The 22712-nt window shown below is 38.3% G+C and overlaps 1 protein-coding gene across 2 annotated transcripts in view; it reads right to left on the bottom strand.

The window, feature by feature from the left end:
- SCFD2 (sec1 family domain containing 2) overlaps nt 1-22712 on the bottom strand; it is a 502615-nt gene that overhangs the window by 271906 nt on the left and 207997 nt on the right. For both annotated transcript variants that reach the window (XM_004460622.3, XM_023589439.3), the window contains exon 5: nt 9086-9335. In XM_004460622.3, coding sequence (XP_004460679.1) covers nt 9086-9335 — 250 coding nt within the window. The remainder of the gene's footprint in view (nt 1-9085; nt 9336-22712) is intronic.

Genomic DNA, 22712 nt, shown 5'->3' with positions numbered 1-22712 from the left:
ATGCTTAAGTCTTAATGTCATTTCCCAGTACCAGGAAGCTCTTCTGCCTAGGGTGAGTCAGGCTTTTTGGCTGGTTTTATTTTCCTGAGATTTCTTTATAGTAAACCTAAAGCTGCCTCTCAGTGTCTTGTGTTCAATAGAGTACTGTAAGAAGTCTATGTCCACTTAAATGGTATCTTCACAGACTCTATTCAGAAGGAAAACCTATGCTTCCTTCCTGGTAAACTTATGCTAGATTCACATTTACATAAATGTGATTTTTTTCTTTCACTTTGTATTTAGTCAGCCAAAGAGGTACCAATGCAAAATACCAGAAATTGGTTGGTTTTTATAAACGGTATTTATTTGGGGTAGGAGCTTACAGATAAATGGCCATAAAGCATAAGTTACTTCCCTCACCAAAGTCTATTTTCATGTATTGGAGCAAGATGGCTACTGATGTCTACGAGGGTTCAGGCTTCCTGGGTTCTTCCCTTCCTGGGGCTTGCTTCTCTTTCCTCTGTGTGCTTATTTCCTGGGGCTCCATCTTAAGGATTCAGCATCAAACTCCAACATCAAAACTCCAACATAAAAAAAGCAGAACAAATTTGGCCTTTGCCATGCCTTTTATCTGCGAGTCCCCACCTACCAAAGGGTGGGGACTCAACCCCCTACTGACAAAAGAGGTTTACATAATTACTTAATCAAAGTAAACCTATGAATCTGATATAATCTAATATGCCTAAAGGAAAAGATCAGTTTACAAACATAATCCAATATTTCCTTTTGGAATTCATTAATAATATCAAACTGCTACACTCCACTCTCTGAATTCCAAAAAGACATTACAATATTCAAAAAAACCTTAAATCAGTTACAACACAAGTACTAAATCATTTCACAATCAATTTAAAGAAATACAGTTTGCATTGGGGCAAAGTCTCATCTGCTGTAGATCCTGTAACTTACAAAGCCATTTATCTCCTTCCAATACAAAAATGGACAGACATAGGATAAACATTTTCATTACAGTAAGGAGAAATAGAGATGGAAACATGAGTTACAGCTCCTCTATAGTTCAGTAAACCTTTAGGGCATCGTCCATTCGATTTCAAAGTCTGAGAGTCATTCTTAAGATGATGGTTTCTTCTCCGTGGAGACTATGGGAACCCACCTTTCACAGGCTTGCTCAATGACCATTTCCTTGGTTGCACCCTCATCTAGCTTCTGGGTGTTGCCCAAGCTCCAGACCTCTCCTTCCAAGAGTTCTGGGGTGATTGCCACACCTTACCCCATCCTTGGGTTCAGAGTCTTAACTCCCCCTAGTACAGTGACATGAATACAACATCCCCCCTAACCTTTGGCATAAAGGCTCAACCCTCTCAAAGCAATGAGTTAACCACCTGGACTTCCCTAACCTTTGGCATACAGGCTCAACCCTGTCAGAGAAACAAGTTGACCACCTGGTCTTCCCTAATCCTTGGGGGACAGGTCCACCACTCTCAGAGCTATGGGGTTCTGACCTTAACCACCGTAATCCTTAAGGAATGTGGTCCATCCTCTCTGCATCCTGGGGTGGCAAAACTCTCCCAGAACATCGTGCAGGAGCATTCATCCTCTTCAACTGCTGGGGCAAACTCAACCTCTCTGTACATATGGGTGGGGTTCCACTCTTGGCCCAAGGTGATGTCCTAATTCCAGATCTCAGCTTCCATGGTTTTCCTCTTGAAGTTCTTTCCCATTCAATCTCTCCTTTCCATGTCCCTTTTAGTCCAATCTGACAGTGGTTTTGTTTATACAGCTCTTTTAAAAACCTTGTTGGCTTAGCATGCAAGAAGCAGGGGTCCAAGCCATCAGACAGTAAGAATTTCCACAAGTCTTTCAGCAACTGCTACACACTTGAAGCCAAAAAAGAAGGTCAAATTTCCAATGAATTCTAGAGTTAGAGATTTAAAACACTTTCCTCTGTAATCAATACCTAACTCAGGGACTCAAGCATAGTGATTACAACTAGAAGTCCATAAGGCTGAATTCTGCCCTCTTAAAAGGTATCTTTTAATCATAGTGTTTTAAAGAAAATGAACTAATTTCTTAAACATGGGTGATTTTTAAATATATAAATATATATATATTTTTTCTCTCCCATCTCCCCCTCTGCCCCCCCCCCCCCCCGGTTATCTGCTCTCTGTGTCCATTCGCTTTGTGTTCTTCTGTGACCACTTCTATCCTTATCAGTGGCACCGGGAATCTGTGTTTCTTTTTGTTGTGTCATCTTGTTGTGTCAGCTCTGTGTGTGTGTGGTGCCATTCCTGAGCAGGCTGCACTTTCCTCTGCGCTGGGTGGCTCTCCTTACGGGGCACACTCCTTGTGCATGGGGCTCCCCTACGTGGAACAGCATTCCTTGCGTGCATCAGCATTGCGCATGGGCCAGTTCCACATGGGTCAAGGAGGCCTGGGGTTTGAACTGCAGACCTCCTATGTGGCAGGCAGACGCCCCATCCACTGGGCCAAGTCCACTTCCCTAAATATATATTTTTAATCCAGATTCCTGACTTCTTGAGGAATTGGAAATACTAGACTTTTATCCTCTTGGCAATTATTTGAGAATCACCAGTTTGACACAATCTCCATCACTCCCATTTTTTTTTTTGTAAATTTCTTTTAAGATTTATTTTTTACTTATTTCTCTCCCCTTCTCCCCCCTCGTCCCCCCAAGTTGTCTGCTCTGTGTCCATTTGCTGCGTGTTCTTCTGTGACCACTTCTATCCTTATCAGTGGCACTGGGAATCTGCATTTCTTTTTGTTGCGGCACCTTGTTGTGTCAGCTTGCCGTGTGTGCAGCTCCATTCTTGAGCAGGCTGCACTTCCTTTCGCTGAATATCTTTTTTCCACTTATCATTAAATTTTCATTTATCCAAAATGCAGCCTACTTACTTATTTATTTTATATTCTGAGAGCCTTGCAAGCATTTGAGTTTGAGACTCCTATTGCAATCCACGGTTTCAAACCATTTTTTTAGTATGAGGATATTATATAAATATATTTTCAGTATCTATTAATTGAAAAATACAAAGGAAAAAGTTCTATAACTTCAGCAATGTATTTAAATGAATTTATATTTTATAAATCACAATAGCTTCTACAAATATTTGAAAAGCAGTAGTACATTTATAAAAAGTAGTATTTTTAGTCTATGGATGACACAGAAAGCACACATGGAATGGTGAATCTTTTGCTCTAAATCCTACATTTTCTCAGGAATCTCTGAGTCAAAGTTGGGAATCACTTTAGCAAAAATGAATTCTCAACTGGGACTCAGGAGACATAGCTTCTAGTCCTATCCGCCTGCATTGGAACTGGCTATTGGTTTATGATTTGAGGTAAATTATGGTGGTAGATTGAATTATGTACCACAACAAACACATGTTCTTAATCTTATTCTGTATCTCAGTGGGTGTGAACTCATCATAAATAGGCCCTTTTGAAGATGTTATTGTTATTGTTATGTTATTGTTGTTATTGTTAAGGTGTGGCAAACTTAACCAGGGTTGGGCCTTAATCTGGATTACTGGAGGCCTTATAAAGAGAACCTGGAAATCACAGAAGTCAGAAAAGGGGAGGATATCACCATGTAGTTGATAGGAGTAAAGATAAAAGCCAAGGAAACCCAAGAATTGCTAGGAGCCAGCACCAGAGCGCCACAGATTTTAGGGAGAAAACAAGCCTTGCCATTATCTTGATTTCAGACTTCTTCTAGCCTCAAAAATGTGAGCCAATAAATTCCACTGTTTAAGCCAAAACCAGTTTGTGGTATTTGTGATAGCAGCTCTGCAAAACTAAGACAGTCAGTTAACCTTTGAGGGCCTTGATTTTCTCATGTGCAAAGTGAACAGATTGGAAAATTGCTGAGAAGGCTTCCATCCATAAAACATACTAATATTATGCTGGATGAATCCTCAAACCTATCACAAAATCCTAATCAACCATGGTTTTACCTAAAGACAAGGGAGTTATTAGGGGAGGAAATTGCCATGGGAAACTGGAAATAGTGAAAACTGCAACTCTACTATTTCCAAATTTAGATACCATTTTATATCCTCTGCCTCAAACCATGTTTGAAAAACTATTTGTATATTTGCAAATAAATTATCTCAAACAGAATTTAGCATTCTAGATATATTGTACTTGAGCTCAGATATTTGGGGTATGTTTATTAGACTTGTATTTTTATAGGCCCAAATATTCTTTTCGGAACAAAGGAGATATTGTGTACAAAAGTGCTTTGAATATTATAGTGTTATTACCTGGGATTATCAGTTATTATAATGCTGTTATTTCCTGACACTACCCCAGCTTTGGTCAGACCTTATATAGTAACTGAAATTCTTTATTCATAGGAGTTTTTATTTTTTTTTATTTTTTGATATATTGGGGCCACAGAATGAAGCCAGGACCTCATATGTGAGAAGCCGGCTCTCAACCACTGAGCCACATCAACTTCCCTGAGTTGGTTTTTTCTTTTGTTTGCTTGTTGTTTGTTTGTTTGTTTCAGGAGGCACCAGAAACCAAATCCAGGACCTCCCATGTGGGAAGTGGGCATTCAATCACTTGAACCACATCTGCTCCTCCACAGGAGTCATTTTAATACTGAGTCATCACAGCATACCAACCCACACATTTGGATGCTTCATTTTCTTGATGTAATATTTATTATGTTGTTTCATGTTGTATTCTGTATTAATCTTGTCTATAAAATGACTCTGTAACAATCACTTTGAGGAGAGACATTGCTTGATGATGACGGTGACAACGATACAACAGCAGTAATAGTGATAAAGATATAATGATAAAGACAGTACATACTGAAAATATATTGTGTGCCAGGATCTGTGCCAAGCACTTCTGACTGTTCTAGCTCTTTTTATTAATAAGAAATTTGAAATCAGTGAAGTTAAATGACCTACTAAAGGTCATGGAACTACTAAGTGGACGATACAGAACCAGAATCCAGATCCACCTGACTCCAAATCCTGTACTGAGAACCTTTAGTCTCTCCTACCACTGCCCCAGTGTTTCTATCCTCAGAAACCTTAGAATAATGCTAGGAATAGATGGTGTTTCATAAATATTAATAAGTCAAAGGTGTTTGTAATGTAAGTCCAGTGACACAAGTGTATAATAGATTGTTAATATAAACTGTAAGAAAATTTCAATATTATAAATGCAAAATTAAAACTCTATGCATCACCTCACCTCAGAGTGTATTACGTAGCCTTAGAATTTCCTCAGTCAGGGAATTCTATAATACAAGTTTCATACCTAATATCTATTCTCACTTTCTTTCTTCAAATGGAATCCTGACTTTGTTCGTGACAAACATGCCCAGTTAAAAATACTTGCTCATCAGATTTTCTCGTAGCTAGAGGTAGCCACAAAACGCAGTTTCAGTCAAAGAGAGATAAGTCTTGTGGTTGAGGTTTTTAGGAAAGCTATTGTTTTCCTAATAGAAAGAGGGCAGACTTGGCTAGTATATGCCTTTTACCATCATCATTCCTCCCCAGCTGCTCGAGCACAGACACATGCCTAGAGGAAAAGCACCTACTTCATGAGTGTGATGACAAAACCATACCTCCAGGAAAGGAAAGAAGGAAGCTGAAAAGAGCCTGAGCTCCTACCTCTGAACTTCTTGCTAAGAAAAATAATCCCTATTTCTTAAGCAAATCAGTAAATTTTTTATTACATACATCTAGCTACACTCTTAATGCAAAGACATGGTAATTGACAATTCAAAATTAACAACAGAAACGAGTGTAATAAATATAAATGTATACTGTTTCTATGGCATGATCATGCCTCTATCTTGGACCATAGAATCATTTTATACTTTAAATCATTCATTCCCTAGCTTTACACTGAGCCTAAGTACATCCAGCTTGATGCAAGTTTTGTTTTTCGTGGTTTCCTGACTTCAGAGCTTTCTGACCAACAGGCTTTTTAGAGCACTGGTTTGTTCCTAATAGGTATCCGGTGAGCCAAGCTGCTGATTCAAGCCACAGGTCAACGCAAGAGCCTAGAGTGACCAAATGGCCAGAATCCCCAGAGCTGGTTGCCTCTGACCACAAATGGTCCCAGCCACTTAACCCAGTATAATATGCAAAAATTCTCATTGTCTTCCTGTGCCTCAATGTAAAAGAGATTGGCAAGCACTTGGTAGATGCTTCCAAAATAATAACGCAATGAAAAAAAGAACTTGCCTACTTAGAGCATATATGGATCAAAAATGATCTCAAACACATTATATAATTTTACTCTCAGCAAAATCATGAGAGGTCAATAGGGCAGTTATATTTATTATCAAGGTGCAGGGGACTAGGTGATTTGTTCACTAACACAGTTAGGAAATGGGAGAGCCAGAACTTCTTGGATCAAATACTGCTGCCTCCAAATCCCCATGTTTTTTCTGATGCATTCCTTGCATGATGACAGTCCAAGTTTTCACAGATCTTAAAAATTAGTCTTTTTTATCTCATTTTCTGAATAAAGTTCAAACGGTTTTCCTTGGTTTTCTCTTGCAATCACCATGCTAATACTAACATATATGGAAACTGATAGTTTCTTTGAACTTAGCAAGACTGAGAAAGCATAACTGTAATCAGCATATTTAGGCCATACCAATTATTTTTAACCATTCCCCACCCCCACCCACCCCTTACTCACAGAGCTATCCCTTGTTATTTTGTGTGAAAAGAGAGTTTTGCCCACCATTCTAGAAATCCCCTCAAAAGAGTCTATTAAAAAGAGGATAGACTAAAATGGAAATAGTATGCTGCCATCAACCATGCTTAAAAAGGATTGCTTTCTTGATCCTATCAACAGTTAAGTAGGTAAAGGTACATTATATAAAATGCAGAATTCTTACATCGATTAATTGCTTGTTTTTAATCACTCTTTTTAACCAAATTTTCAGCACTACAAAATGTGTACAAGGCATAAAATAAATTCTGCCACCCGGTCACAGGTAAACCAAAAGAGTATATATCACAACAATATAAATGCAATATTGTAGGCAAATTCACAGTAAAAGCCAGGCTCACCTAGTTTCAGTATAGGTTAAGTAAATTTGGAAATCAATACAATTCTTCCAGTATTAATCAGGATACCTTATCCTAGTCCATAAGACTGAGTCATCCCTGCCCCAACATTATATTTTCACTTTTTATCCTGAGATGTAGATTAAACAATCTCCTCAGCAAGTAATTATAAACACAAGTACTTCTCAGGACATTTGACTTTTCAGGATACTTACTAAGGGGTGTATTTGTACTGGCCAAATGGAAGTCTATTTTCAGAAATGAAGTTCTTTAGTGTCCACAGAGGGTGATTAATTTGTGTGTGTGTGTTTCAGTGATAGATTTACTTACATTAAATTTATGTAGCGCACCTTTTCCATCCTGTTTAAACTGTACATCCAAAGGTAAAGTAGGCAGAAACAAACACTATCATAAAATAAGATGTCTCTAAACTTTAAAACTACACTAAATTTTCCACAAATTCTCATTTTTTAATCTTCAACCTCTGAACTTACAAATATTCCCATAATAAACATAAATGTATGGAAGTGTTTTTAAATATGAAATCATTTCAAAGCAGAAAAATGTAATATCCTGAGCAATCAGAGAAAAACTCATAAAGAATGAAATGCTGACACAATGAACACCTTGAGCAAATATTAAATGAACACTCTTACAGTATGACTTCAATTCCAAAAACAATATAGCAACATACGAATGTTACAAAATAAGCTATTCAAATAACCTCAGCTAAAACATGACATCTTTGTTGTCTGTTTCTTAAATTACGCATTTTCATTCCCCTAGTATTCAAATTTACTTTGAACCAAAGCACTGTTCTAAGCACTATGTTCAGATCTCAGTAAATCTTTATAGGTCAATATCCATTTATAATCAAATATATGTAATCACATTGAGTGCTGTACTTGATGAAAAGGGAGCAAATTCCACAAGCCTTTCTTAAGTAGATTTTAAGTTGGCAAACAGGTTCAATACTAAGCAAGGAAATGTTTTATGTCTGTGGAAATTTTATTCAGTTTCCATCTTGTCAGGGTTTCATTTTCATAACCAAACATAGGAAAGGTCAGCCATGGGCCCAAAGTAAAATACACATGCCTGGAACGCTTAGGTGGATAGCTACACAGCCCACATCTGAGCAGTTGGATACAACCTTCAGTGAGGAACAGGAGGGGGCAGGAGGAAAAGTTGAAGCTTATCTATTCTGCTTTGTTCAGCTTTTCTGAAAAAAGACACCTACACACACACACACACGCACATAGGAATGGATGGAAACTTGGTGTGCTTTTTAAAGTGTGTAAGTTTTAATAACTCCTCACCCTAAGACACATGCTCAACCCATACTAAAAAAAAATTAGCTTCGCACAAAATATAAGTGACAATATTGAATTTGATACAAAATTACACAGACTAATGCTTCCAGAAATTATATAGCAATTCTTTATCAGAAATTAAAATCATTAAGTTATACAATATTTCATTAGATATTGCCCCAGAATTAGCATAGCCTACTTTTCAGGGCTGTGTGTATTGTTTTCCATAACATCAATTAATTCAAAATAAAAATTAAGTGTGAGATGGCAAAATATGAAACCACTCTTGAAAATCACTATTTTCAATCCTATAATATTACATAACAGCTTAAGAAAATTTCTTTTAAAGTTTGAAAATAACAATCTCAAGAAGAATTTGTCAATAAAAACACTTTGAATAGGATGCACAACATTTAGTTTTTCCTCAAAGGTATTATGTCCTGTGAGGATTTTGCTATTTTAATAAAGCTTTGACTCCTAAGGAAAATGACTTCTGACAAGCAATTAAAGGTCGTTTCACTTCCACCACTGGAAAACAAATACTTCAATGAAAGCTTCTGTTTCTAAAGACTGGCTAGCATTCATCAGGCCTCATGCACTCAGAACTCCAGTGCAGATGGTTACATTCTCTTCCTGCAGTAGCCTTTATTTTTAAACCTGTTTTCCATATTAGTGAGGATGATGTTCTATATATTTGTTACTAACCTGTGATTTTTTGCAGCAAAGGTGACAACTCAGATTCCTCAGAAAAGACTTGAGCCAATGCTTTCTTCACTTTTTCTTCAGCCTCACCCAGGTCATTGTCTACTGTGAATTCTCCAGTGACAGAATAAATGTATATCAGAAGAATCAACAACTCTTCAGGGCTGTAGTCATGGTTAGTCCTCTGGTTTGAAGGCTTAATCATGGGCAGAAGCTGATTTAACACAACAGACATTGCTGACTCCCCAATGCTCTGAAACAAGGGATGACAACATCAAAATAGGTCAATCTTACATAGATATGTAATTTATGTACCTTATTAGTCCAAATAACATCTTTCAAATAAGTCTGTGATGCTCACTGACCAAATTGCTTTTGTTTATTTGTTTCTTGTCTTGGAGGGAATAAAGCAAGAAATTTAGTATTACAGATTTTATTTATAGTTTATAAAATGGCTAGTCAAATTGTAGATTCTTTTATATTACCTTACATATGTTTAAGCAAATGAGTTCACTCATTTTAAGAATAAAAATGTAAGTGCTTCAGACACCAAATAATTTTAAATAAAAATAGTATGCTTGTGAAGTAATAGGATTTTTTTTAATGCCATCATCCATATAACCAAATGAATACTGGTACTCCTTCAAACAAATCACCTTAGATTTTGTACCATGTTATTTTGAATATTCTCTGTATTGGCAAATATTAGTCTGTTAAGGGTATATGTTTTGTTTTTATAAAAACGAAAAGTAATTTTCTATAATATCTGGTGATTAGAATAAGGAATCAAATTGGGGAATGTCACTAAGAGTTAAAGATTTATTTGAGTGAATGTCAGGGAATTTACCTTACAGTTGTTAAAAAAATGTGTTGCTTTTAGCTCTTCTACCAACTTCTTGAGTAATATTAAGCAGTTCCAAATTTTCTTGCATGTGACAATAGCAGTACCTTACTAGAATTGATATGGGCTGTATGTGTATTCAAGGATGATATGGGCTGTGTGTATCCAAGCTTACCTAGTTCCCAGAAGGCCCCCAAGCCCCAAGAAACCAAAACTTAAACTTTTCACGCCAAATGTTTCTTAACCCCACCCCTCTCATGCTCTCTGTATAAAAGCAGCCTAACAGACTGGCTTGGGGCTCAGTTTTTGGATTCAAGTTCACTGGGCCCAGCCGGCTGTAATAAGCTTCCTTCCCACAAAGGTCTTGAGTCCTGGCTTTCAATACCACGATCATAGAATCCTCCTCAATGCCCCAACATTTCTGGGAGCTCATCCAGGATCGCTGAGAAAATCAGAGATGGTAACATTTAGTTGCCCCTCTTGGATCCCCTGCCGAGACTGGAAGGGTCCTGGAGAATCCCCTTCCCGAGGTGCCCCAGGACTCTTAGTCCAGTATAAGGTAGTGGGTTCCGCCAAGGCCCTCCTGGGAAACCGGGAGCACCGAAAGTTCTGGAGGAGACCCTGGGAATGAAGTAGAGGAACTCTGCACTCCAGACGGGTAAGTCCCCTGGGGGCATAGGGAAAGCCTGACACTGAAAGTCGTAAGGAAATCCTGATCATCTCCAAGGAAAACCCAAGTACTCCCAAGAGGGGAGGAAACTGTCATCTCCAGGTCTGAGAAATAAAGGGCAGGACGATAGTTGTGTGCATGTGACTAAGAAGTGAGAACATATGAGATGCAAAGAGCCCTTGCAGGGCAAGTGAGGAGTCCCAGTCTGCGGTTCCATGGCAACCTAATATGGTGAAAAGCAGTGGAGGAGGTCTGTTAACGGCCCTTCATCTGAGATGGGGGTTTATACTGGTCTGCCATACTAAGAAGTGCTGTAAGTCCCTGTGAGGGTAGTGGCTAGAGATGAACAAAGTGAAAGGCTGAATGTGTGTTGCACAGTGCCAACACAGGGTGGGAATGTGGGAAACACACAAAGTAGGACCCCACTAGGTTGCATGCTGAAAACCTTTACCCATGTTTTCACTTTCCTACTTCTTGCCACTGAATTTCTCTTTACAGGTTTGTGTTAGAATGCTTTGGAATGCCTTAAAAACATTTAATAAAAATAGTAACACCACAAGTTAGCATTTGGTTTCCTTTGCTAAGGTAGTGAAAGTTTGGTGGAAGTGGGAGAGGTCTCATGGGTTAGAGTCCTTCGCTCCCCTTCAGGGGAAGCTTGCTGCCTTTTGTGCCTTTATTTTGGCTGTTCTCTCTCTCTCTCTCTTTCTGCTGCCATGGGGAATGAGGTGTTGGTACCCCAGTGCTCCCCACTAGGATGCATCCTGAAAAATTGGTCTAAATTTGGGCAATCTTGGTTACAGAAAAATAATTAATTTTTGTAATGAAGCTTGGTCTAGATAGATTAGATGACAGAAAAAAATGTCCAGAAATAGGTCTTGGAATTTTAATAATATATTGCAATTAAACTTGTTTTGTAAACAGCAAAAAAAAAAAAAAAAAAAATAGGCAAAAGGTCCCATATGTTCAAATCTTCTTTGAATTGTAGAAAAATAAAGAAACCAAAAAGATGTAAGTTAATGCTGTGTGAGTCCCCTTTAGCCCCAGTCAAAGATCTTAAAAGCAATAAAAATCTTAAATGTAAAATGATGGAAAGCTTGGAAACAACCATACCAAAAGAGTAAAAATTATTAATTAAATTAGCAAACTTTATGTTTCTGTTATTGTATTTTAACTCTTGTATTTGTCTGTTTGTTCAGTGTATATTTTCATACCTCCAGATGGTAATATTAAATTATGTGGAGTGGTGAACTTTAGACTACGACTTTGGGACACCAGATCAGTTGACTGAAAAAAGTGCTTCTTTATTCTTCCTAAAGTAATTGGCATGGCCTCTAGCATACCAGCAAATTCCCCATAGGAGTCTCTTCTCAGGAATGAGGAAATTCTGCCTACTGCTGGTCCACACGGCCATAGTATAGCCGACAGCAGCCTCTGTATAGAACCCTGAATTCCAGTTAAACCAGTGCTGGAAAAGAGGACAGATAAATTGGAGGCCCAGAAACCTTGTCATGTCTCCTTTAAAAAATAAGGAAATATACCTCAAACATCTCAGTTTAAACTCAGTTGTGTCTACAAAAGGTATGAATTGTGATCAAGATAAAGGAAGCTCATATGCCATCAATTAAAATCAAAGAGTTCCTAAAAATGCTAATGGTATAAAGTTCTCTCCTCTGTTTTAATCTGTGCTTAACTCTGTATTCAACTTAGAAATCTGCATTTAACACTGTCAGTTTGCTTATGCCTAGGAAATCAGATTTAGGGTTCACCTGTTAGAAATCAGATAATGGTGAAAGGTAACCTAAAAATGAATCTTTAAATCTTAATACTGTCTTGCTAGTGGATTTAATGCATAAATCACAAGTAGAATTTATTTAATTGCTGAAAAAGCAGAGACACTTCACAAAGTTGTTACTGATAAAATTCTTGAGGCTTAGTTAATAAAAGTACCTGATTCACCTTAAGGTAAAAACTTACTAGAAACTGCAACTAAATTCTTAACTGACCTTACTTTCGTTTATAGTCACTTCAAGCCTGGCCTCATCCCTTGCCTTTGCTTATGATTATTTCATAGTTAAGATTATTTATAGATGCCTTTATATTATAAAATGGCAGAAGGATAATAACTAAAATTATATTTGGGTAAATTTAGCCTAACAGCCTCTGGCCCTGTGGCTCAGAAGAAAATAAACTTAAGACATCCCTGTCTCCTGTCCTACTGGTCCATGAGGCTTTAATAGACTCAGTGAGAATACATATAATTAGTCTTGCTCATCCAAAGTCTGCTAAAGTCAAAGTAAAATATAAGGTTCTAAAGCAAAAGAAAATTGTGTGAAAGCATTGGGGACATTTTGATTATAAGCCATTAATTAAGAAACAAAATCCTTGTGTAAAACTGCATGGTCATAGTGCAAATTAAAGGAAAGCCTTCAACACTCTCAAGCGAGCCCTCATGCAAGCATCAACCCTTGGGCTCCTGGACCTCAGCAAACCATTCTACCTCCCTTTATATGAAGCCACAAAAGGAGGGAAACTGTGAACCCCTAATCTGGGGAAGCACACAAAGGAAAGCTTTCAAGGAGATCTTTCAAATGTTGTTTTACAGTTAAACTTGTTTTGTAAAAAACTAAAGTTTTAAGTAACTTTAAGTTGTATTTCCGTGCCAAACTATTCATGTCTGCCTATTTGCTCAGTGTATATCTTCATACATCAGGATGATAATATCAAATTGACAAATAATTCATAAAAGAGCAAACTGTTCATATAGAAATTTAAATATAGCAACTATTGAGAAAAGAAAGGAAAAGGATTTTCTTGAACTCTTTGACCTACCCAGGGCTCTCTCTTTGCAAGAGCTCTAAGGGAGAGGCCAGGTGTAATAGATTAAAACTCTTCTAAGGGAAACGGACTTGGCCCAGTGGATAGGGCATCCGTCTACCACATGGGAGGTCCACGGTTCAAAGCCCGGGCCTCCTTGACCCGTGTGGAGCTGGCCCACATGCAGTGCTGATTCATGCAAAGAGTGCCCTGCCACACAGGGATGCCCCCCCCCCTCCACATAGAGGAGCCCCACACGCAAGGAGTGCGCCCCGTAAGGAGAGTCGCCCAGAGCGAAAGAAAGTGCATCCTGCCCAGGAATGGCACCGCACACACGGAGAGTTGATGCAGCAAGATGACACAACAAAAAGAAACACAGATTCCCGTGCCGCTGACAACAACAGAAGCGGACAAAAAGAAGAACACACAGCAAATGGACACAGAGAACAGACAACTGGGGCAGGAGGGGAAGGGGAGAGAAATAAATAAATGATAAATCTTTAAAAAAAAAACTCTGCTAAGAAAAATAATTAAAAATCAGTTTGTCCTTGTAAGTTCATGTTTAATGAAATTAAGCTAAAAAGGAAAATGTATTATCTGTCCTCTCTTAAATGCATAAAGTAAATTCCATCAGTTGCTAAATGTAATCTAGGGTAAATTAGTCAGTCTATGTGGTTGTGGTTAATTATAAAGAGTTTGTAAAAGCATCTTCTAAACTAAAGCATTTAAGTGGTTACTTCAAGAAGCCATTATTAACTAGAAACCTAAATTAACGTTAATGGCAAAAAGTAACTTCATAGCAATAAAACCTGTCTGAAAGTCACCAAACTTCCTTGGGAGCAACCTCTCACAGTCTTCACCTCACACCAGGTGAAGAATGTGCTTGAGGTCAGGGGCCACCAGTGGCTTACAAGTAGCCAATTAATTAAATACCAGGCTCAGTTACTAGAGACCCCAGAGGTGCAAATAAGGGTGTGTCAAACACTCATCTAAGCCACCATACTGCCAGTAGATGGTCCAAAGTCAGATACTAAGGGGTCCCTTCTCCACTCCAGCCTTGAGACTTTTAACCAGCTTAGCCAAACAGGTTTTCAAAATACAAAGCCTGGTAAAAACAGTCAAAAATTACCAGGAGTTTATTAGTCAGCCAAAGGGGTATTGATGCAAAATACCAAAAATTGGTTGGTTTTTATAAAGGGTATTTATTTGGGGTAGGAGCTTACAGATACCAGACCAGAAAGCATAAGTTACTTCCCTTACCAAAACCTATTTTCACATGTTGGAGTAAGATGGCTGCCGACATCTGCAAGGGTTCAGACTTCCTGGGTTCCTCTGGGCTCAATTCCTCTGTTTTTTCCACAAGATCAGCTGTAGACGTTCAGGTGAACGGCTCTGTCTCTCTCCCTGGGGCTCCAACTTCAGCATCAAACTCCAACATTAAAAGCCCTCAACTCTGTCCTTTGCCATGCCTTTTATCTAGGAGTCCCCATCCACCAAGGGGCAGGTTCTCAACACCCCACTGACACAAACCTCTGAATCCAATATAATCTCATATGCCCAGAGGAAAAGACCAGTTTATAAACATAAGCCAATATTTCTTTTTGGAATTCATCAATAATATCAAACTGCTATAAGGAGTTACTCAATTAAGTAAAAAATCTAAAGAATTGTACTCTGTAATTCTGATCACTTCCACAGCTATTAAAGTTAAAGGAATGTCCATGTTGGTGCACTAATCCTGAATAAAGCCAGTGGCCCAAGAAAGTACCAATCCACCAAAAGCACCTAATGAGATGCATGAATACCAGTCATTGGATGGCTTGAAATACCTCTTCAAGAGACAAAGCTAAGTAGTGTGTATGTCAAAGTCAGCTGTTCCCTCTAACCCTAGCCCAAACGCCTATTGCTAGGGGGAGTACAAACCAGACATTCCACTAAAAAAAAAAACTTATCTGTTTTCAACTATAACTTAACTGAAAATGGAAATGCTTGGCAATTTATACCTAACTCTGTTGTCTATTACTATTTCTAGAGTTAACCAACAGCATAAAATAACTCAAGGAAAAATACTGTTTCCCACCAACTTTGGGAAAATGCAGTCTTTGCAAGCACCTGGCCTTTTGTACATCTATGGTCCAGTGTCCTCTTAGTGAAACCATCTATTCTCAAAATTCTAATTAAATTTATTTCTTCCAGAATCAACATCTTGTTAGCCATATGGGAACTCCCTCCAGCTTTCCCAGGATGTCAGATCCATCTTCCTCCAACCAAAATAGAATAGCAAAAAAGTTTTACACTTGGTCAGGAAGGGCCTATTGCCCCTAACCAGCATGAAGTTACTACAGAGAAAAAAAAGATCATCTCCCTTCAGCATACCTTTAAGATTTGAAACAGGCTAGTAAGATAGGGAATCAATAGACAGATCTGGAACCTGGCAAGAAGTCTACATGGAAATCAATAACCCCCAAGAGGCTGCTGGAAGACTCTCCCCAAAGTCTGCCATTCAGAAAAAGACTTCCTTCAGAAGCCAGGAGAAACCCCAGATATTCCCCAAGGACTTTATGATTAGGCCTTCCTGGGAAATTGATGAAAAAAATAAACAATCAAAGCAGTGAGCAGCTAGAACTCCTCCCATGCTCTCATCATACTTCCCTGCTTCCTCCCCTGAATAATAGCTAGGGTATGCATTTTAATAAATAATGCAATAAGAATACAGGCAGCCACCCACCTCATGATTCCAACAATAGTGATACTGAAGCTTAATGAATGTAAGCATGCATCAAAGGGGGGAATGATATGACCTGTATGTGTATTCAAGAATAGGTATGGGCTATGTGTGTATTCAAACTTACTCAGTTTCTGGAAAGCCCCCAAGTCCCAAGTAACTTAAACTTTTCATGCCAAATGTTTCTTAACCCAACCCCTCCCATACTCTCTGTATAAAAGCAGCCTAAAGGACTGGCTCAGGGCTCAGTTTTTGGACTCAAGTCCACCGGGTTCAGATGGCTGTAATAAACTTTCTTCCCATGAAGGTCTTGAGTCCTGGCTTTCAATACCATAATCGTAGAATCCTCCTTGAAGTCGCAACATTTCAAGTGCATAACTTCCAAGGAACTATATACATTTTTAGTATAAATTATGAGATTTTTGATGAGTAAATTGCCATTTTAAGAAATGAGTTAATTTTGCCTATAATTTAAAATAACCCTATGAAACAAAATACAATTATTCATATTTGTGCTAAATGAAAGGCCAATCTTTTAACAACTTGCAACTTTAACATTGTTTATTCAGAATATTTAAAATTCATTCATTCAAAGTGTTTATTCAGTGCCTAGTATATGCCAGGTATTATTCTAGGTCTGGAGACATAGCAGTGAACAAAACAGAAAATTCCCTGAAACTCAATAAGCTTACTTTCTAGTTTGGGGAAGCAGACAATTAAAAGTTAAATAAGTGGGAAGTAGATTTGGCTCAACTGATAGAGTGTCCACCTACCACATAGGACTCCAAGGTTCAAACCCAGGGTCTCCTGGCCCGTGGGGTGAGCTGGTCCATGCGCAGTGCTGACGCGCACAAGGAGTGCCATGCCACATGGGGGTGTCCCCCATGTAGGGGAGCCCCATGCACAAGGAGTGCACCCCTTGAGGAGAGCCACCCTGCACGAAAAAAGGACAGCCTGCCCAGGAGAGGCACCACACACATGGAGAGCTGACGCAGCAAGATGATGCAACAAAAAGAGACACAGATTCCTCAGGTTGCTGACAAGAATACAAGCGGGCAAAGAACACATAATGAATGGACACAGAGAGCAGACAATGGGGTGAGGAGAAGGGGAGAGAGGTAAATAAATAAATCTTTTTTAAAAAAGTTAAATAAGTAAACTATATATTATGTTATATGATAATAAGTGCAATGGAGAAAAATAAAGCAGGAAAGGGAGATGAAACTTTATGGGATTTTGTGTGTATCTGTGTATGTATGTATGTGTGAATATACACTATTTTAAATAGGGGGAAAGGATGCAAAGAAGGGAACATTGGAATAAAGAAAGACTATAGAAGCTCCCTCTTGTTCTGAATGAATTTGACATCAAGAAGCTGAAAATGATTCTGTACTGAGATGACTACTCAAAACAAGCTTTTCCATTCAAGTCATTTCCACACCAGGAAAAATTTGGATGTATCATCCTAAGGTTAAGGTTCAAAATTATATAATTTGATATGTGAAAAACAGCTGTTACCATTTATTTCCACTAAAAATCACTGGTGTACACAATGTACCACAAAAAATAAAATGCTAAGTTCTTTAAATGGACAAGGTGAAAGTGGAAAAGAAAAGAGATTTTACTGCATGCTGACAATAAATGATTTACTCCTCAAAAGTAACAGAGGGCGGAAAGGTTTAGACATTCGAGAACTGTCCCATAGCCTCAGGAGCTTCTGGAGAGAAACCCTGAAGTGTTTGTTTTTTACTTTGTAAGAATCCAAGAGCAATTTCAAAAAAAGGAGCTAAGTGGTTGACTTGTTAAAGAGGGGTCTTGGATGCTGTAGGTTTTGGTTTTACTTTTTTATTCTATCATCAGCTCCTTGGATGACATTAAGCAGATTCCTTCATTTCTTTATATCCCATCTCTAGAGAGCAGGTATACACATAAAACATCTATCCTATCCTAACCAAAGGGGCCCTATAGTTCTTTCACCAGAGCCAAAGGATTTTTTCAAAGATAGTTATAAAAAGTAAAACAGGGTAGGATAAACAGTACAAACATTTGTAAGGATCCACTAACCAACATCTGGCTATCAGAGCTTCATTTCAAGTCACAGATCTAAGATTATTGCCAGAGAGCAAATTATCTCATTACTGATATTCTGGAAGACTTCTGTTGGCCTGGTAATAGCTTACAAAAAAATTTCTAACACTGCATTCTAAATCTGCTTAATGGATCCCAGGAAATCAATACCGAATTGAATACAAAACCAAGAATATTGACCAGTCTTAAAGAGCCATGGGATATGGTAGAAATAAATGAGATTTCATTTTTAAAAGCCAGAGTCCTTTCCTGAGTAGTCCATTAACTAGTTCCCCTGAGGATCTCAGTAAACCTCCTGGGATCTCTTCATCCTAAAATGAGATGATCTGACCAGAAGAAGGGAGAACTCTGTAAGTCTCATTTGTGCCAAAGTCTCCAATTTTACCATTCTCACCTTTTTTTCCAAAACCATTGGTAGTTAAAAGCAGCAAATCATAATCACATTGTTAACTACACAGTAAAACATAAATGCTCAAAAAAAGAATCTTTATTGTAAATACAGATGGGTAAACACAGAAATAATTATAGGTATATGTGTAATACAGGCTGGCATGCATATATATATATATATATATCCCTCCCCCACAACTCCATCTATGGAGAAGACTTAGAAACAGTGACACTGCAGGAGCAACGTGCACATCCAGCAGCCATATCTTGGTTTCTAATCCATTCTCCAATAAAAGGAAGCAGGGATCCTTGCATACCTGACTGAAGGATGCAGCAGGGAAAAGAAGACCTTGTAGTGATGGAAAGTAAATACAAAATAAATATCCATGGTCCAGATCAAGATGACAGAGTGAAAAGTTCAGGGTTCTGTGCCCCAACAGAAGCTTGGAACAACCAGTGAGAAATGGCAGAAAAATCTTTCCTAAAGGCTCCAGAAATCAGTTACAGAACTATAGTAACTGAGTGAGCACTGAATCCAAAAGGCAACTTAAAAATGGTGGTACCCTGAATGGCCCCTCCTCAATCTCATCACTGTCTTAGTGTGCATTCCTTGTGTGAATTCCTTGTGTGAATTCCTAGTTCCAGAAGGAGCAGCGTGAGTAATCCTCATGTATACAAGAAAGCATGTATGTCTGGCCCAGTCTCTCTATGGCAGACTGAGGGACTGAACCAAAACACTCATCACAAGCTTGTTGTTCCAGAACTTGTCTGCTGTGTAGAAGGCAGTCACTGAGCTCTCCTAACACTGGGGGAAAGCATTCAAGTTGTGACTGTCTGGGGCAAGAGATTGCTGGCTATAGAACATGTAATGCAGTAACCAGAACTGTGAGGAAACTGTTTCCTAGGGAAGAGGGGACAGTATTATATCTATAAACAAGGGAATTCCTAAGGCCATGGGCATGCCCAAGAAAAGACACATGCATATTAAGGAACAGGGAGGCCCCTGCACTTTGACCTGGAGCTAGTCTCTAAGCTCACTGCATGGATAAGTACCGAAGGAGAGCACTCACACAGGTCAATCTGTGAAGACTCTGTAAGGTGTTCTCTTCCTTTTCGTTATGTATGTGTGTTAGCTCCTGGCATTCAGAGCAAATCCTATCATAGCATGAGCTGCATACAAACTTAAGGAATAGAGACCTCACAGTCTAAATTCCAATAATACATTAAAATATCAAAATGTCCAGTTTTTAACAAGGATTACAAATCATACAGGAAGGATGGTCTAGGCCAAGGAGAATTTATAGCACTAGAAACCATCAGCATGGAGAGCCATACATGGGACATTAGCAAAGACTTAAAAAAAAGAAGTCCTAAACATTTTCAAAGAACTATAGGAAGACATGGACAAAGAACAAAGGAAATCAGGAAAATAATAAATGAACACAAAGAGAATATCAGTAGAGAGGTGGAAATTGTGAAAAGAAACCAAACAGACCCGAAGGCAATAGGAACAGAAACTTTAAATCCCCCAGAGTGGTTCAACAACAGATCAGACGTGTTAGAAGAAAGAATCAGTAAAAAACTTGAAGTGAAATCAATCAGTCCATGGAGCAGAAAGAAATAAAAATAATCATACAGAACCTGAGAAACCAGTTGGGCACCATCAAGCATACCAATACACATATTGTGGGAACCCCAGAAGGAAAAAAAGAGAGAAAGGAGCCCAGAGAATATTCAAAGCAATAATGGCTGAACATTTTCCAAATTTAACAAAAAACATGAATATACACATCCAAAATGTTCAGTGATTCTAAACAGGATAAATGCAAATAGATCTACACTGCAACACAAGACAATCAGACTACTGAATGCCAAAGATAGAGAATCCTGAAAACCAGAAGAGAGAAGCAAAATGTCAAATACCAGAGAGCCTCAATACAATTAAGCATCGATTTCTCATCAGAAACCATGGAGCCAAGAAGGCAGTGGGATGATGTTTAAAGTGCTATAAGCAAAAAATTGCCAACCAAGAATTTCATAACAGCAAAACTGTTTTTCAAAAACCAGAGAGAGATTAACACATTTCTAGATAAACAAAAGCCGAAGGAGTTCATCACCGTTAGACCAACCCTGTAAGATATGCTAAAGAGAGTTCTGTAGGTTGAAAGGAAAGGATACTAGACAATAGATTACAGCTGCATGAATAAAGATCTCCAGTAAGAGTAATGACACAGGTAAATATTAATGCCAATATTATTGTATTTACAGTTTGTAACTCCACTTTTTACTTCCTAGAGGATTGTATTACTCATCCAAAGGGGTGCTGATGCAAAATACCAGAAATTGGTTGGTTTTTATAAAGTGTATTTATTTGGGGTAGGAGTTTACAGATATCAGGCCATAAAGCATAAAATGGCTTCCTCGTCAAAGTCTATTTGGAGCAAGATGGCTGCCAACGTCTGTAAGGGTTCAGGCTTCCTGGGTTCATACGTTCCTGGGTCTTGCTTTTCTCTGGGTTCAAAGTTCCTTTCTTCCTGGGGGTGACTTCTCTTTCCTCTGCATACTGACTTCCCAGGGCTCCAGCTTAAGGTTTCAGCATCAAACTCCAACATCAAAACTCCATCATCAGAAAACCCCCAACTCTTTCCTTTGCCGTGCCTTTTATCTGTAAGTCCCCACCCTACAAGGGGTGGAGACTCACCCTAATCATAACTCAATCATGACCAGGTACAGATCAGATTACAAACATAATCCGATATCTATTCTTGGAATTCATAACCATATCAAACTACTACAAGGATCTAAAAGGCACATGCAGAAAATGCAACAAAAAATCAGTGGTTTGAACACATAATGTATAAATTTTCAACTTGCGACATGAAGGCGGGGTTACAGAGGGGAACAGGAACTAGTTTGTATATACCATTGAAGTTAAGTTGGTATCTAAGCAAATGAGATTGTTACAGATTTAGGACGTTAAATTTAAACTCCATGGTAACTACAAAGAAACTATTAGAGAATATATGTAAACACATAGAGACCGTATGTAGAGTACAGCTTTCTAGGTACATGAGGCAGGCAGGGGAGGATGGGGAGTTAATGTATAATGGGTGCAGGGTTTCTGTTTGGGGAAATGGGAAACTTTCAGTGATGGAAGATAGAGAGGGTACCTCAACATTGTGAATGTGATTAATCCTACTGATTGGTTTGCTTGGGAGTGGTTGAGAAAGTTTATGTTCTATTTAAGTTAATACAATTAAAAAGAAAGAAAAGGACTACTATAGAAACAATAAGACAACAACAATTAAATTTAATATGTGATCCTGGAAGGGATCTAATGAGGAAAGAGAAAAGGCTCAAAAGGACGTGTATGAGAAAATTGGAATATACACTGTAAGCCTTATATCAGTGCAAAATTTCTTGAACTTGATAACTACTTCTAACGTGGTTACATAAGTGAATATCCTTGTCCTTAGGAAATGTATATGGCAGTATTAAGTATTCAAGAAGCATTATGCATACAATCTATACTCAAGTGTTCAGAGAATGGGTTCATAGAGAGGGATGGGAGGATGGAGGAGTAGATGGGTGGATGGATAGAATGATTTTGCCAATGTGACAAAATGTTAAAATTGGTAGATACAGATATCTGGGGAGACAGGGGTATGCTGGAGTTCTCTATGACGTTTGTATTATTTTGTAACTGTTCTATAAATCTGAAAGTATTTCAAGGTAAAAAGTTTTAAAAAATTGAAAATTCATAAGCTCATACTGACATGAATAAACGATATTGAAGGAATAAGTATATAAATGTTAGAAAAGAAATACATCTTCCTTACAAAAGAATTCCAAATAATTTATGCAGATCCTCCCTCCTGAAGGAGGTAGAGCTTAATAATCCCATCCCTTAAGTATGAGCTACACGTAGTGACTTGCTTCCAATAAATGGAATAAGGAAAGGAGAGGGAAGGAGGAAATTTACCTTGACCAGGTGATCCAGGTTAATATCACCAATGATAAGTCATACTGATATCATGTGCCCAAAGTGATATGATGAGAATGGCATTTCCTCTTTGTTATATTCTAAGTCCCATAACCTTGG

The sequence above is a fragment of the Dasypus novemcinctus genome, chromosome 1 (genome assembly GCF_030445035.2).
Source record: "Dasypus novemcinctus isolate mDasNov1 chromosome 1, mDasNov1.1.hap2, whole genome shotgun sequence".
NCBI classification, from domain to species: Eukaryota; Metazoa; Chordata; class Mammalia; order Cingulata; family Dasypodidae; genus Dasypus; species Dasypus novemcinctus.
The sequence above is the reverse complement of the archived record's forward strand: the minus strand, read 5'-3'. Positions and strand labels throughout refer to the sequence as shown.